At 42.3% G+C, this 14590-nt stretch overlaps 2 protein-coding genes across 2 annotated transcripts; one reads left to right on the top strand and one right to left on the bottom strand.

Moving 5' to 3' along the window:
* The first annotated feature begins 246 nt into the window (after nt 1–246).
* Nucleotides 247–7773, top strand: LOC136450647 (probable arabinosyltransferase ARAD1). Its single transcript, XM_066451195.1, has 8 exons — nt 247–737; nt 4163–4336; nt 4677–4834; nt 4914–5061; nt 5440–5694; nt 6943–7053; nt 7142–7210; nt 7456–7773. Exons 1-8 carry the CDS (start codon nt 270–272, stop codon nt 7573–7575), a joined length of 1503 nt encoding a protein of 500 aa, XP_066307292.1. The 5' UTR covers nt 247–269; the 3' UTR covers nt 7576–7773.
* A 511-nt stretch (nt 7774–8284) lies between these two features.
* On the bottom strand, nt 8285–12656 carry LOC136450646 (histone-lysine N-methyltransferase, H3 lysine-9 specific SUVH1-like). The gene is made up of 3 exons (XM_066451194.1): nt 12459–12656; nt 9105–11408; nt 8285–8600 (listed from the first exon to the last, which is right to left on the bottom strand). Exon 2 carries the CDS (start codon nt 11383–11385, stop codon nt 9154–9156), a length of 2232 nt encoding a protein of 743 aa, XP_066307291.1. The 5' UTR covers nt 11386–11408; nt 12459–12656; the 3' UTR covers nt 8285–8600; nt 9105–9153.
* Nucleotides 12657–14590: the final 1934 nt, after the last annotated feature.

The following is a 14590-nucleotide window of genomic DNA, read 5'->3' as shown; positions in this document are numbered from 1 at the left end:
GTGCCGGTCTCCAGCGAGTCACACTGCTCACCAGTCACCGCCATGGCGGGCAGCGGCGGATCCAGGAAATATTTTAGGGGGGACTGAACAACACTGCTGCTCGATCTTAAGTCTCAGCCCCCCCTATACTATAGAACTTTGCCTACAAATTTATAGAGGCTCTACAGTAATTTGCACTGATTCGGTTTGGGTAGGGGGGCTTGAGCCCCCCCCCCCCCCCACCCCCCACCCCCACCCCCACCCCACGCCACCGCTAGATCCCGCCCCTGATGGCGGGGAAGCAGTTCCCCTCCCCGGCGCACTCGCGCCCCGCGTCAGCCTCCTCCCGCCGACTCCTCGCCGCCGGTGCCGCCTCCCTCATACTCCTCACCGCTTCCTATTTCCTCCTCCTCTCCCCCTCCTCGCACCAACCCGCCCCAGCCATCCTCGCGAGCCCTAGCGCCACCACATCCTTCCTCGCCTCCCTCGACCGCTTCCTCCCCGACCCGCATCCCTCTGCCTCCGCCTCCTCCGCCGCTCCCAGCGAACTTGACGCCGCGATCCGGGTCCAGGAGGAGGCCCGTCTCTACGGGGACGACCCCGCGTGGCCCGCGCCGGCCGCGGGGCCGCTCAGGGTCTACGTCTACGAGATGCCGAGCAAGTTCACGTACGATCTACTGAGGCTGTTCAGGGACTCCTACCGGGACACCGACAACCTCACGTCCAATGGGAGCCCCGTGCACCGCCTCATCGAGCAGGTGGGCGTGCGGTGAGATCGAATTGCAATTCTGTTCCGTCTTCTACTTTTCTTTAGCTACGATGCTATGAGACGCGTACTTCGCGATTTGGTTGTGTAGTGTGGTGGATCGTGACGAGAGAAGGTGCTTTACCCGTAATGCTGAAAAAGTTCAGCACATTGATTCACGTAGATTATTTCCTGGTTGGAAGTGGGGTAATTGTACTATCCTAGTCTCCTTTCTGATGTATCTGCTCTTTGATGCTTTGGAATTTGGAAGGCTTGGACATGTTGCTGAAATTAGTGCGTATGCCCCCAAGTAGGCTTTGACGAGAGTGCGAAGAGACAGTTCTGGGAAGATCTAGATGGCCTGATTAGAGTTGTACCTAGTAGTGAGAAGCTTTTTATAGGAGGAGATCTTAACGGGCATGTAGGTACTACAAGCGCATGTTTTGAGGCAGTTCATGGAGGTTTTGGGTATGGTAGTAGAAATAAGTATGGGGAGGAAGTTCTGGACTTCGCGGTAGCTTTTGACCTGATGATAGCCAACACTTTCTTTAGAAAGAGAGAATCTCATCTAGTGACCTTCAGTAGCGGACAACACTCTAGCCAGATTGACTTTGTCCTCACAAGAAGAAAGGTCAAACGAGCATGCTTGGGTTGCAAGGTGATACCAGGGGAGTGTGTTGTTTCTCAACATAAGCTTTTGGTGGTAGACTTTCGTTTTCAGGTGCGTGCCCGTAGAGATAAACAAGCTAAGATTGAAAGAACAAAGTGGTGGAAACTGAAAGGGGAGACGTCAGAGGTATTCAGGGAAAGGGTTATCAAAGAGGGCTCTTGGAAGGAAGAAGAGGACATAAACAACATGTGGGATAAGATGGCAACCAACATTCGGAAAGTGGCCTCAGAGGTATGTGGAGTAACCAAAGGAAGTGGAGACGAGGCTAAAGATACTTGGTGGTGGAACGAGGAAGTCCAAAGGGCTATTAAGGAGAAGAAAGAGTGCTATAGACGCTTGTACCGTGACAGGATTGTGGACAACATAGAGAAGTGCAAGGTGGCAAAGAAGACTGTAAAGCGAGCTGTAAGTCTGGCAAATGGTAGAGCGTACGAGGATCTTTACCAATGTTTGAGTACGAAGGAAGGAGAGAAGGATATTTATAGGATGGCTAGGGTTCGTGAGAGAAAGACAAGGGACTTCAACCAAGTTAAGTGCATTAAGGATGAAAGAGAGCATCTCTTGGTGAAGGAGGATGAGATCCGACATCGATGGCAAGAGTATTTTGATAAATTATTCAATGCTAAGAATATGGACACAACCTTTCAATTGGATGACTCTTTTGATGATATCAATAGGCGCTTTGTGCGGAGAATCCAAGAATCTGAGGTCAGAGAGGCGTTGAAAAGGATGAAATGAGGTAAGGCGATGGGACCGGATGGTATCCCAATCGAGGTGTGGAGATGCCTCGGGGACATAGCTATAGTATGGCTAACCAAGCTGTTTAACCATATTTTTCGATCGAACAAGATGCCTGATGAGTGGAGAAGTATATTGGTAATTTGGTACCGATCTACAAGAATAAAGGGGATATTCAAAGTTGTACTAATTACCGGAGAATTAAGTTGATGAGTCATACTATGAAGCTATGAGAGAGAGTTATCGAGTATCGCTTGAGAGCAATAACGCGGGTCTCTATGAACCAATTTGGTTTCATGTCCGGAAAGTCAACCATGAAAGCCATTTTCTTAATAAGACAAGTTATGGAGCGGTATAGGGAGAAGAAGAAGGACCTACACATGGTTTTTATTGACTTGGAGAAGGCTTATGATAAAATACCAAGGAATGTTATATGGTGGGCTTTGGACAAACATAAAGTCCCAACGAAGTACATCGGGCTCATTAAGGACATGTACAACAATGTTGTGATTAGAGTTCGAACAAGTGATGGAGACATGGATGACTTCTCAATTAGGATAGGACTACATCAAGGGTCAGCTTTGAGCCCTTATTTGTTTGTCTTAGTGATGGATGAGGTCACAAGGGACATATTAGGGGACATCCCTTGGTGTATGCTTTTCGCGGACGATATAGTGCTAGTTGATGAAAGCTGGACAGGAGTGAATCAGAAACTGAAGTTATGGCGGGAGACTTTGGAGTCCAAAGGTTTTAGACTCAGTAGAACTAAAACTGAGTATATGAGATGTGACTTCGGCACTACTACTCGGGAGGAGGAAGATATTAGTTTCGAAGATCAAGTAGTGCCTAGGAAGGATATCTTTTGATATTTAGGATCAATGCTACAGAGAGATGGGGATATTGATGAAGATGTTAGCCATAGAATCAAAGCAGGGTGGATGAAGCGGCGGCAAGCATCTGGTGTCCTATGTGACAAAAGGGTACCACAGAAGCTAAAAGATAAGTTTTATAGGACGGCGATTAAACCTGCTATGTTGTATGGTGCAAAATGTTGGCCTACGAAAAGATGACATGTTCAACAGATAAGTATCGCGGAAATGCGTATGTTGCGTTGGATTTGCTGTCATACAAGAAGGGATCGAGTTCGGAACGATGATATACGTGATAGATTAGGGGTAGCACCAATTGAAGAAAAGCTTGTCCAACACCGGTTGAGATGGTTTAGACATGTCCAACGGAGACCTCTAGAGGCACCGGTGCGTAGTGGAATCCTAAGCCAGGATTGTAACGTGAAGAGAGGCAGAGGAAGACCAAAGTTGACTTGAGTAGAGGTAATAAAAGGAGACTTGAAAGGATGGAATATACCCAAAGACATAGCCTTAGATAGAAGTGCTTGGAAGACAGCTATTCACGTGCCTGAACCTTGATTGCTTCTGCTGGGTTTCAACTCTAGCCTACCCCAACTTGTTTGGGACTTAAAGCTTTGTTGTTGTTGTTGTTGGAGATGTTGCTGAAATGGGTTGTGAACTTATATACTAGATCTCTAGAGCTGGTAGTCTCCAATCTGCTGTAGCATGGGTCAACTACTGCTTTCAGAAATAGTGCATTTTGACTAGTGAGACTTTAATATGCTCATGATATTTCGTTATGGAAAGTTTCTGTTGTGAGGTGAATGTGATTTAGATTAGAGTACTATGGAGTACATCTTATTCTTAAACCAATTTCAGAATTCCTTTTTTGGACCATACATGACTCTTGGCATTGTTTTGGGTGGCAAGGCAAAGTTCATACCACAAGCAATGCACTTTGGTTTCACAATTCTAGCTACAGATATAATCTTAGATTAGCACTTGATTCTATGCATTGGATTCAAAATGATATGTCTCTTGCATGCTACAGTTTAAGGCATATTGTGTTACAGCTAAAGATCATGTGTGTAATCATGTAATTAAATATCACATAGTTTTTAAGATATTGAACTTTATCCATCTGTCTACACAATCAAATTGTTTTTGCGTTCACATTTGCAGCATTCTATTGACTACTGGCTGTGGGCGGATCTCATTGCACCTGAATCACAAAGACTTTTGAAGAGTGTTATTAGGGTTCAGCAGCAAGAAGAAGCTGACATTTTCTATGTGCCATTCTTCACGACAATCAGTTACTTCCTGCTGGAGCAACAAGAATGCAAGGCACTTTATAGGGTCTGGGAGCATCTCTTAAGGTTTATTTTTCAGAAAATTGTTTGCTTGAGGACACCCTCATGGACAGACTAGTGTTTATGACTTTATGTAGGCAAATTTGTTGATGAAATTAAAATCTGATCCTTCCTTTTGGTTTCTGTCATTCAGTTATTGAAGAGTGTTGGGTTTGTTTCCCCAATTATATCTGAAATTGTAATGACAGAACATTGCCTGAGTTTGGTTCTATTGACTGTAGGAAAATTATTTAAAATGTTTATCTCTGTGGATGGATATTAGTTTATTATTTATTTGCCTCTATTTATTCCAAGAGGACCTTATCATCATTACTCCTTGATGCCAGGAAGCTTTAAAGTGGGTGACAGATCAGCCTGCTTGGCAACGTTCAGAAGGCAGAGATCATGTCATTCCTGTTCATCATCCATGGTCATTTAAGTCAGTCCGGAGATTTGTGAAGAAGGCAATATGGCTTCTACCTGATATGGACTCCACCGGGAACTGGTTTGATATTCATTGTTTGCCCATTTCCACTTTACCTTGGAAAACTACTTGAGTGCATCACTTTACCGTCTTATTTCAGGTATAAACCTGGACAGGTATATCTAGAAAAGGATGTCATCCTTCCATATGTTCCAAACGTTGATCTTTGTGATCATAAGTGTGTATTAGAAACTCAATTCAAAAGAAGTATATTGCTGTTCTTTCGAGGAAGACTGAAGAGAAATGCTGTAAGTCTCTTGGTAGCACTCCCTAGGTTTTTATTGTTTTGAATATATGCATGCAAACTTCCACTTTTACTTGCCGTACCCCCTTTGTAGATCGTCTAAGTTTTGTCCTAAGTCAAATCTCTCTAACTTTGACCAAGTTTATTAAAAAAAATGCCCCAACATCTACAGCATGAAATTAGTTTCATTAAATCTGCCTATGCAATACGTCTTGATAGTGCATTTTTTTTGGTATTGTAGGGGTTAATATATTTTTTTTATAAACTTGGTCAAAGTTAGGAGTTTGACTTAGGACAAAACTAAAATGACCTACATTTTGGAACAGAGGAACTATGTTTGTATGTATCTATTTTGTTGACCTTTTTTTATCTCTTATTATAGGGAGGAAAGATCCGCAGTAAACTTGTGGAGGAACTAAAAAGTGCAGAAGACATAGTTATAGAAGAAGGTTCTGCTGGAGCTCAGGGAAAAGCAGCAGCTCAGGATGGCATGCGCAAGTCTCTCTTTTGCTTGAGTCCGGCTGGGGATACCCCATCTTCTGCTCGCCTGTTTGATGCAATTGTTAGTGGTTGTATTCCAGTTATAATAAGTGATGAGCTGGAGCTTCCATTTGAAGGAATACTTGACTATAGGGAGGTAAAGATGGCAATCCAGGCATCTTTTAATATCATTAACTAATGCAAGATACATTAAACAATTTCTTCTCATAGTGGTAAGGTATTTCAAGATAGGCACAAGCCCAAAATTTGATTAGCTGCACAGAAAATGAGGGACCTCTTGGTAGTTGAGTCCCCATAATAGAAACAAATACTGTACATCAGTACCCTTAACAGTAGCAGTGTAGAACTGATAGTTGCATATTTATTGATAAAATGACAGTTCTGGTATTCTGTTCTCCATGACTACAGATGATTTAAAAGTATAGTTAGTGGCCTCTTTCCTTTGACATTTACGAACCTCGGGTATGATCAGTTCTTTAATGAGCTGAGATATAGCTCAACTGGACAAACTATCCATGGTTGCCTTGTCTTTTTATTTAACTGCATGCTTTATTAGCTAGTTATTGGAGCAGTTAAAAGTGGGATGATGGGAAATTGCAGTAATTTTACTGCTGCTAGTCTTGCCGCTGAGAGTGAACTTATTTGGCTCTCCGCCAAGAGCAAATTATTCCTTATTGGTACAAGTGAGCATGCCTTATAAGGTTATCCTTTTAGGCACCCTGTTCGCTTGTTGGTTTCAGCCAGCCCAAACCAGTCAGCCAACAGTGTTTTCCTCTCACAACAAACCAGCACCAGCCAGCCCAAACCAGCCCACAAACCAACCAGCGAACACGCCGAGGTTCTTTCCAACTCCCTAACCTAGGGTGCGCTCGCAGTACCGAGCAAGCTGCTAGCTAAGTAAGGGTAGCAGAGATCCAAAAAGTACCCCTTGGTTTGGGCTCCAATAAGCCCTTGAGGCTAGGAGCTTCGAACATTCTAGTCACTCTGAAAAAAGGTGTACCTCAGGATTGTTTCGTTGATATGCACTTGCATTGTGATGTAACGAAGAAGGTGCCTTGGCTATAATGGTCACTATCAACAAAGGGGAGGTGTATTGGCGATACTGATCGAGAGTACACTAAAGAGAACATGCCTATCACAAACACTGTAATCCAAACTACTGTATGCTATGTGGATGCATGCAGATGCAGCAGATTATGATCGCAGTATGCTGGAACGGCAATATCACAGTGTCAAGATTTCTTTTGACCCTGTGGTTGACTGGCTATAGCAGATATTTCATTGCATCTCACCGTTTTTCATGTCCATTTAAGCTGCCGTTGTTCAAAACACCTTTGCGCTCTATTGTGAATCTGCAATGCGAATAATGAGCTTTATCGTGCAGATAGCATTGTTTGTTTCATCGAGTGATGCTGTGCAACCTGGCTGGCTCGTGAAGTACCTAAGAGGAATCGATGCCAAAAGAATAGGAGAAATTCAGTCTAATCTTGTGAAGGTGATCTCTTTATCCAACTCTTAACTGTACATATAGACCTGAAGGTTCATTATTGATGACTAATAATTTACTCCTGATTCATTCACAGTATTCAAGACATTTTCTGTATTCAAGTCCTGCCCAGCCTCTTGGACCAGAAGACCTTACATGGAGGATGGTAATTTCGTTGACATTATTCTAGCAGTAGCATCCGTGAACTTGTATTATGGAATGTCTTATCTTGCTACATCATCTGTTTAGATTGATGACATTCCCGCTACTGCATGTTCAATTCTCCTAAGTTTTAAGGATGTTAACTGTTTCATTTGCAACTGCATTTGTATTGCTCATAAGTCTTGTGGGTTCTACTTATAGAGCACACGTTTTATTGTAATCATTTTGACATTTCAAACTAAAATGCAGATTGCTGGCAAGGTGGTAAATATCAAGTTGCAGATTCGGCGTTCTCAACGTTTGCTCAGAGAGTCAAGGAGCGTATGTACATGTGAATGCAGAGTTGGGAACACCACGAGGATGCTTTGACCAATATTTTCATCTGTGTCTCTAGACTTTTGTAGCATAGGCATTTATGGCTAATCATGGACTAATTAGTCTTAAAACATTCATCTCGCGATTTTCAACCAAACTGTGCAATTAATTTTTTTTCGTCTATATTTAATACTTCATGCATGTACCGCAATATTCAATGTGATAGTTTGGGGTGAAAATTTTTTGAAACTAAAACAGGCCTTATTTTGTAATTGTACGTAGTGTTATTTTCTTAATTACCGTACTCGTTTTTTACAATAATTACCGTACACAGTTAAAACAGCATCAAGCAAACGAACAACAACACTGTCTAGGCTAAATATAACATCAACTACGTTGGGTTCTACGGAACCTTTTCTGGTAAATTAATCAGGAAACCGTAAAACATATGGAATTACGGACAACCAACAAATGAATCCATTTGAATTTTTTTACTCTGTTCGCTTGGCTGATAAGCCATTACTGAAAGTACCGTTGACTGATTTATGTGAGAAAAAAATACTATTCGTTAGCTAAAAAAAGTACAGCTTATAAGCAAGTGATCAGGACGTTTGTTGGCTCCAAAATCATGGGAGGCCGGAACAACAGGGAAAACAATCGAAACACCATCGTGAAGGCCCTGGTACATACATTCCAAGACACCAACTGAAACCAAACAATAAACGAGAGAACCAAACAATAAACGAGAGAGTTCAGATAACCATTCAACCAATCATATGTCAGCATAACAGCGGTAATCTGAATATCTTACTTGAATTCATAGTTGACGACAAGGGTTCAGTAACTTCAGTTAAACCACCTTTAGGGCCAAAGCACTAAATGCTCTACAAGTCTACACACTATACAAAATTGATCTTGCAAGACCAACAATCTCCCCCCACAAAAGGAACAGTTGTGCGCTAATTGCTAAACGGGCATCTAAAAGCTTGACATTAATTAATTTAATGGTTCCACAACGACAGAGTGATGTAAGCCATTAGAACAGTCCTACTTTTCCTTCAGATTCCACCAAAAAGGATCTACAAAAAATGTAAGACCATTAGTAAGAGATCGGTCCACTACATGTTTCAACAAATATAGGTGGACTAGATTGAAAATGTCACATAAAATATTTTCACATGGACTGATAATTTTGGATGATGAAAATTCGATGCTGCCTTGCGACATTAGCTGTTGAATCAGCACAACAATTTGAAGTCAACGACGACGAGAATTTGTTAACAACAAAATCCCATTCTTGAGACAACAGATATGGTCCTCGGCCTTCTGTCCAACATCATGAGACACAGTGCATGGATAAAACTTGTGCAGGATGGAAGATTCATCGACCGATAGACCAAAATTAACTAGCAGCATGGTTTCACAGTAAGAAACATCAACAGCAAACAAGCTAGACTGGAACAGTACCAACACAAACTGGTTGCCTATGAAAACTCAACCCCTTAGACGAAACAGGAACTTCATTGGTAACTAGAAGCATGGCTGATGCTCAGAACCGAAAAAAGATCAATAGAAGTTTTTACCTAGCTGATAGATTTGAATGTTGATAGATAGAATATGCATCTTCCACAGTCAGATAAAGAATCCCCGACAATTTGAGGATCCACAAAGGCAGTTCTTTGCTCTAGGAGACCGTACACCACTAGAATCAGCTCCAATGTCACCATAGTCATAAGTCAACTCTGTCATTGGAGGAATATGCTTCAAAGCAAAGAACATGATATGTGGCCAATGATCATCTTCATGGTCAAACTGAACTGGCTGCCAAAAGACGTTAGGAGCACAACTATGGTTCATGAAACGTGAGATGTTTCCCATTCTTTTAGCACTTATCTTAATGGGTAGAGTCTCAAAGGTACCAGCTGAAATATCTGTGCTTTGCTCCCCAATCAATTCAGGCCCGTAATTCCATTTTAATGTCCTCTCACCAGGGCACAACGTCTGAAATATATAATCATCTTCAATATCATTCAAATTAATTTTAGCATCATCAATAACCTCACCAACATACTCGCATATAAATGAACCAGCCCGTATAGCGTCCCATGAACGAAGACCCCAGCCTCGATTACCAGTTTTAAAGACCTCAAAGTGGATCCTAACTCCTTTCTGGGTCACTCTGTTACGGCAATTGAAAGAACACCGACAGGATTCACCGCATTCATAAACCATAGTCTTGCGGCATACAAGCAATCCCGATGAGCTGTAAGGTAAGCTGCCTCCATTACGCTGTGCACAACAGCAGTTGGCATCACCAGGCAGACAAACACTAAGGCATCTGCAACCCTCTAAAGGTTTCACAGAACTGAGTGGATTCAAGTGTTCGACCTGAGTGGTATAGGTGAAATGGTGTGGCCCTTTATCACTGTCAATGTCATTAACAAGAAACACTGGGAGATTTTCTACACCAGATGATAGATCAGGATGTAAAAAGCTGCCTCTAGTTATTGGATTCTCTACCCATTTCTGGGACATCTTCCAGATTGCAACTCCATCAGGTTGTCCTGGCTCTCGCAGCAGCTTGTACTTGAAACAAAATATTCCACTCTTCGTTTTCTCCTTCCATGACTCATGAATCCTATAGAGGCCATCATAAATATAAACCTTGCCAGTCAAGCAACCTGGATCCTTATAGCCCCGAACCACACGGATTACATTTTTTCTGGACAGGCTCCTTTCAAGAGCCAGGTTACCCCTCTCAAGCTTCTGGTCATGCCTCTCCTCACTGTTCTTGCTATTACCTCCTGAACCGCTGTAAACCAGTACATCTGTATCATCATCATTGTTGTCATAACCACCTGCAGCAACAATACATATTGCAACAGAATCATCCTCATCAGCAAACTTGGCAGTCATATAGTCAATTCCGGCCATGCTAGGAGCATGCAGCCCGATAATACATAGCTCCATCCTGAAGTAGAAAATGTCCCCTATTTCAACTCCAGGAACAACCCCTATCCTCTTCCCAGAGTTGGCCCTGATATTACTGGCCATCATGATGGCACTAGCCTTCAGATCTGCACGTTTGTTAGTCTCTTGTGCCTCATCCAATTGGAGATGCCTACGCCGCAATGCCTCAAAGGTCATGAGAACTGCCTCCACAGTTTCCCTAGGATCATCAGATGGAGGAAGCAACGCATTCTCATTGTCAGCAGCAGCTTTCTTGTGAGAGGATTTGGGGCGCTTAACCTTCGTGCTGTTGGAGCTGTCACTTACCAAACCATCACTCACATTGTATCCGCTGAGACGGGACGGCCTCTTGATCTTGCGTCCAGATGCTGATGTCTTGTTAGCAGCATAAGGCTCATCATCATCGTCATTATCATCATCATCATCATCTAGTGATATAACAATAGGCTGTGTTGACCTGTAAGCTGAAATGGGGGTGGCGTCAATTGGGCCATTAGGATTGGCACTCACATCTGACGTCCAATCTGTTGCAGTCTGGCCTCCAGCAGCATCCTGCACACCAGTGGCGACATTCTGGCTACCAAAAGCATCCTGATCACCAAAAGTGGCAGCCTTGCCATTACCAGTATTCTGATCACCAAATTTGTGAGCCTTGCCTCCACTAGCATCCTCGCTGCCGAAAGCGAAAAATGATTTGGCAGCAGAATTGTTCCAAGCACCAAAACCCCCTTGAAATTGTCCAGCAGGAGTGACGACTATCAATGGTGGTGTGGTTGACTGGTTAAATGTATTGATACCCAGGGGTGCAGGGAACATTGGAGCCAATGTCCTCAAGGGCTTGACATCCAGAACATCCTGTTCAGGAGTAGGCATGAAATTCGATGGATGGTTCATCTCAACCTGCAGCAGTTGAGTTCCTGTGTGAAGAAAGCACAGTTAATGATCATGTCATCAGTACCTGATTAACAAAAAATGGGAAAAAATTAAACAGTGTTTAGAATTCACAAGTGACTTCCTAACTAATATTTGCACACTTCACCAAGCGACAGAGGAATATATCAGACTAAAGGATCATGGACAACACGTGGCTGCATAAGTGCATAACTAGCTGATTTGGTCTAGTCACAGAACACCTATTGTCTATTGATTTAGCCATTACAGAAAATTCAGGACATGACTGACGGCATTCTCATTTCCTAACAATGCTGAATCATCAATGATGGTTAGTTCTACCATTCAGGTGTCCACTGAATTCCCATTTCTCAACCAGTGGTGCTTCACCTGAGTCACCTCTGGCTGATTCACCAAACCGGCAAACCCATTTGAAGCTCGGTCGGTCGGTAGGTTCCTCTCCCACTCTAGCATGCATGCCTCTCCTCCCCAAGACCAAACAAGTAGAACACTGAACAGCCAAATAAAACCCTCGTCCCCCCAAAACCAACCAACCAACCAAAAAAGAAACCATCTTCATCCAACTAAAAAGAAAGTTTCAACAAAAATGTCTGCTTTGGACGCATGAACTCCAAGATTCCAAACTCGAATATGGCAAATTGTGTGTTTGTGATCGCAAACCATCAAATTTTCTCAGTACATATAGGAAACTACGATAGGAAGTAGGGGCTTTCCCCGGCAAATTTCGGAACTTTCAGACCTAAATAGGCTCTAGAAGGAAAAGAGGGGCGCGTGCAGCCTACCCAACGGCGGGTTCGCCAGGAAGTGCCGCGTTGAGGGTGGAGCAAAGCAACGCCCTTGGACTGGGGTACTGGCCCCCTAGCTTCCGGCACCGGCGGGGTCGGGGCCTCAGGGGCGAGAGATGAGAGCCGAAACGCGAGCGACGGTGCGAGAAGGGAAACAAAGACAAGCGACCGGATTGATTCGTGGAAGCGAGAGTTTGCAAGCGGAGGGCGACGGTCTCGAGAAGTCGCGCACCGATGTAGCAGTGCAAGGAACAAGGAAGGGCCCCTCACCTGATCACCGCTGCGGCTGCTTGGAGTGGGCGCGGACGAGCGGAGCGGAGGCTAGACGGACTCCATGACCGATGAGCGCGTGATCTCCTGGGCGGCGCTCTCGGCGGCGGGGGGAGGGACGGAAGGAGGGAACTGGTTGTGGTTTTGGCACTTAGGGTGGGACGGTGGGTCGGGGTTTTTCTCCTCTTCTCCACTGGCTCCTCGGGGACAATGCTCGAGCTTCTCGCTTTTCGCTTTTCGCTTTTGTGTCGTGTTACGTGTATCGTGTGACGGGGAAGGGGGCTGTGTGCGTCTGGTGTGTTCACTGTTGAGCGTCCCCGACGTGGCGTGTTCGATGTAATACTGTTCTACGAATGAACAGCGTTTTTCTTCCACATAAATCAGTAAACAGTATTTTTTAGTTATAGTTTTTCAGCCAAACGAACATGGCCATAGCGCCGCAGCTCACATATACTGTTGCAAGTAATTTTGATTGTAAGTGAAACTCGAACTTTGATATATTTTTTTGGCTCCTATAGGAAATGACAACAAAATTGTTTTATCTCAAAAGAAAAAGATATTTTACAAAGAAAAAAAGGTTCCCATGAAAATGTTCGAGAAAAATATTTAGATCTAGAGCGTGCGAGAGAAAATTTCTTAGATGCCATTGAAAGCTATATCTATATACCATCCAAAATTATATCCTCACTTCATTGCTATTAGTTTTATTTTTTCCTCCACTCGTGTGCCACTAATGTTAATTTGCAAATACATTACTGTTAAGTGAAAATTGAAAATGCAATTTTTACCTGTATTAGAAACATATGGAAGCATTTTCTTTTTGATCATTCAGTTCTTCCGTGTCAGTGCCCTCTAGAACATTTATTAGATATATCGGTGTTCCTGGTTTTTGTTCGCGCAACATTTAATTGTTGAAAAAATATAAAATTGATACGAATGGCATATAATAAGGGATGAAAAAGCCTAAATGAATAGCAATAAAAAGAAGCTATAATTTCAACAAGTGGCATATAGTAAGAGATGAAAAAGTACGAAATGAATAGTAATGAAGGGAAGTCATAATTTTCAATGGCATATAAAGGATGTGCGTAATTTTAGATGGCACTGATAGAATTTTCTCTAGGATGTAACTCACGTCCTATGATAGCACAACGCCCAATTCTAAGACGTATTAGGTTCGGTTGCAACATGCGGGACACGTTTGCTAATAAACATAAAATAGAAAAATCTAATGGAATTACTTATATTCGAACTCATAACTTAGCTTTAGATATGACAGGGATTTCTCCACCAAGCTATTGTTGTATTTGTAACTCTGGTGTATAAGTCATACTACCAGCAAATACTTTCGTCAATTGCACAGAAAAAAGCTATCAGATGTTCAAGAAAAACAACGACAAAAATGCTACATGCCTATTTATGTATTATTCTTTCTATAAATTTAAAATTATATGATTTATTTTATAATAAGCATGCCATCTACAATATAAGTTAATGTTGACAATAATAGGATTATGTCCTATTAAGCTTATATCAATTAAAATACAACATTAATAGAATTTTTCTCTCTCACTGTAAAGTACCAAAATATTGTCTCATAAATATATCATAGCCAAATTTTCATTACTATCCAATTGTCTGATTAGCTGAATCATCAGTTGATCCAAATTTTAATAACAACAAGTTTAATTTTTTTAATCATAAGTACATCAACAACTTGGTGGTGGGATTTTTGTTTCTTAGAGAAAAGTCAATGGTTCAAAGGCCCACAATATTACATTTATTGTTTGTGACATTTATGAGAAAAAAGAAATCACAACATGAGCTACTAGAAAAGAAACAAATCTAGGAACCGGACGGAGAAAAAGAAAAAAATGGCAAAAAAACGAATTAGGGTAAGATAAGATTGGATCTTGAGTCAACGGTACAACTGGTTTTACTAAACTAATCAAATCGCTAAGCGAGAGCTTAAGTGATTATTTGTCCATAGATACGCTAATGCCATCTTCACCTATTAAGATTGCAATATGGAGAATATGGAGAGGTAGCCACATCATATACTATGCTAACTCATCAAACTGCTAAGCGAGAGTTTAAGTGAGTCTTTGTCCATAGATACGCTAATGTCATCT

Source organism: Miscanthus floridulus, chromosome 5 (genome assembly GCF_019320115.1).
Source record: "Miscanthus floridulus cultivar M001 chromosome 5, ASM1932011v1, whole genome shotgun sequence".
Taxonomy (NCBI): domain Eukaryota; kingdom Viridiplantae; phylum Streptophyta; class Magnoliopsida; order Poales; family Poaceae; genus Miscanthus; species Miscanthus floridulus.
This window is presented reverse-complemented; position numbering and strand designations above follow the sequence as displayed.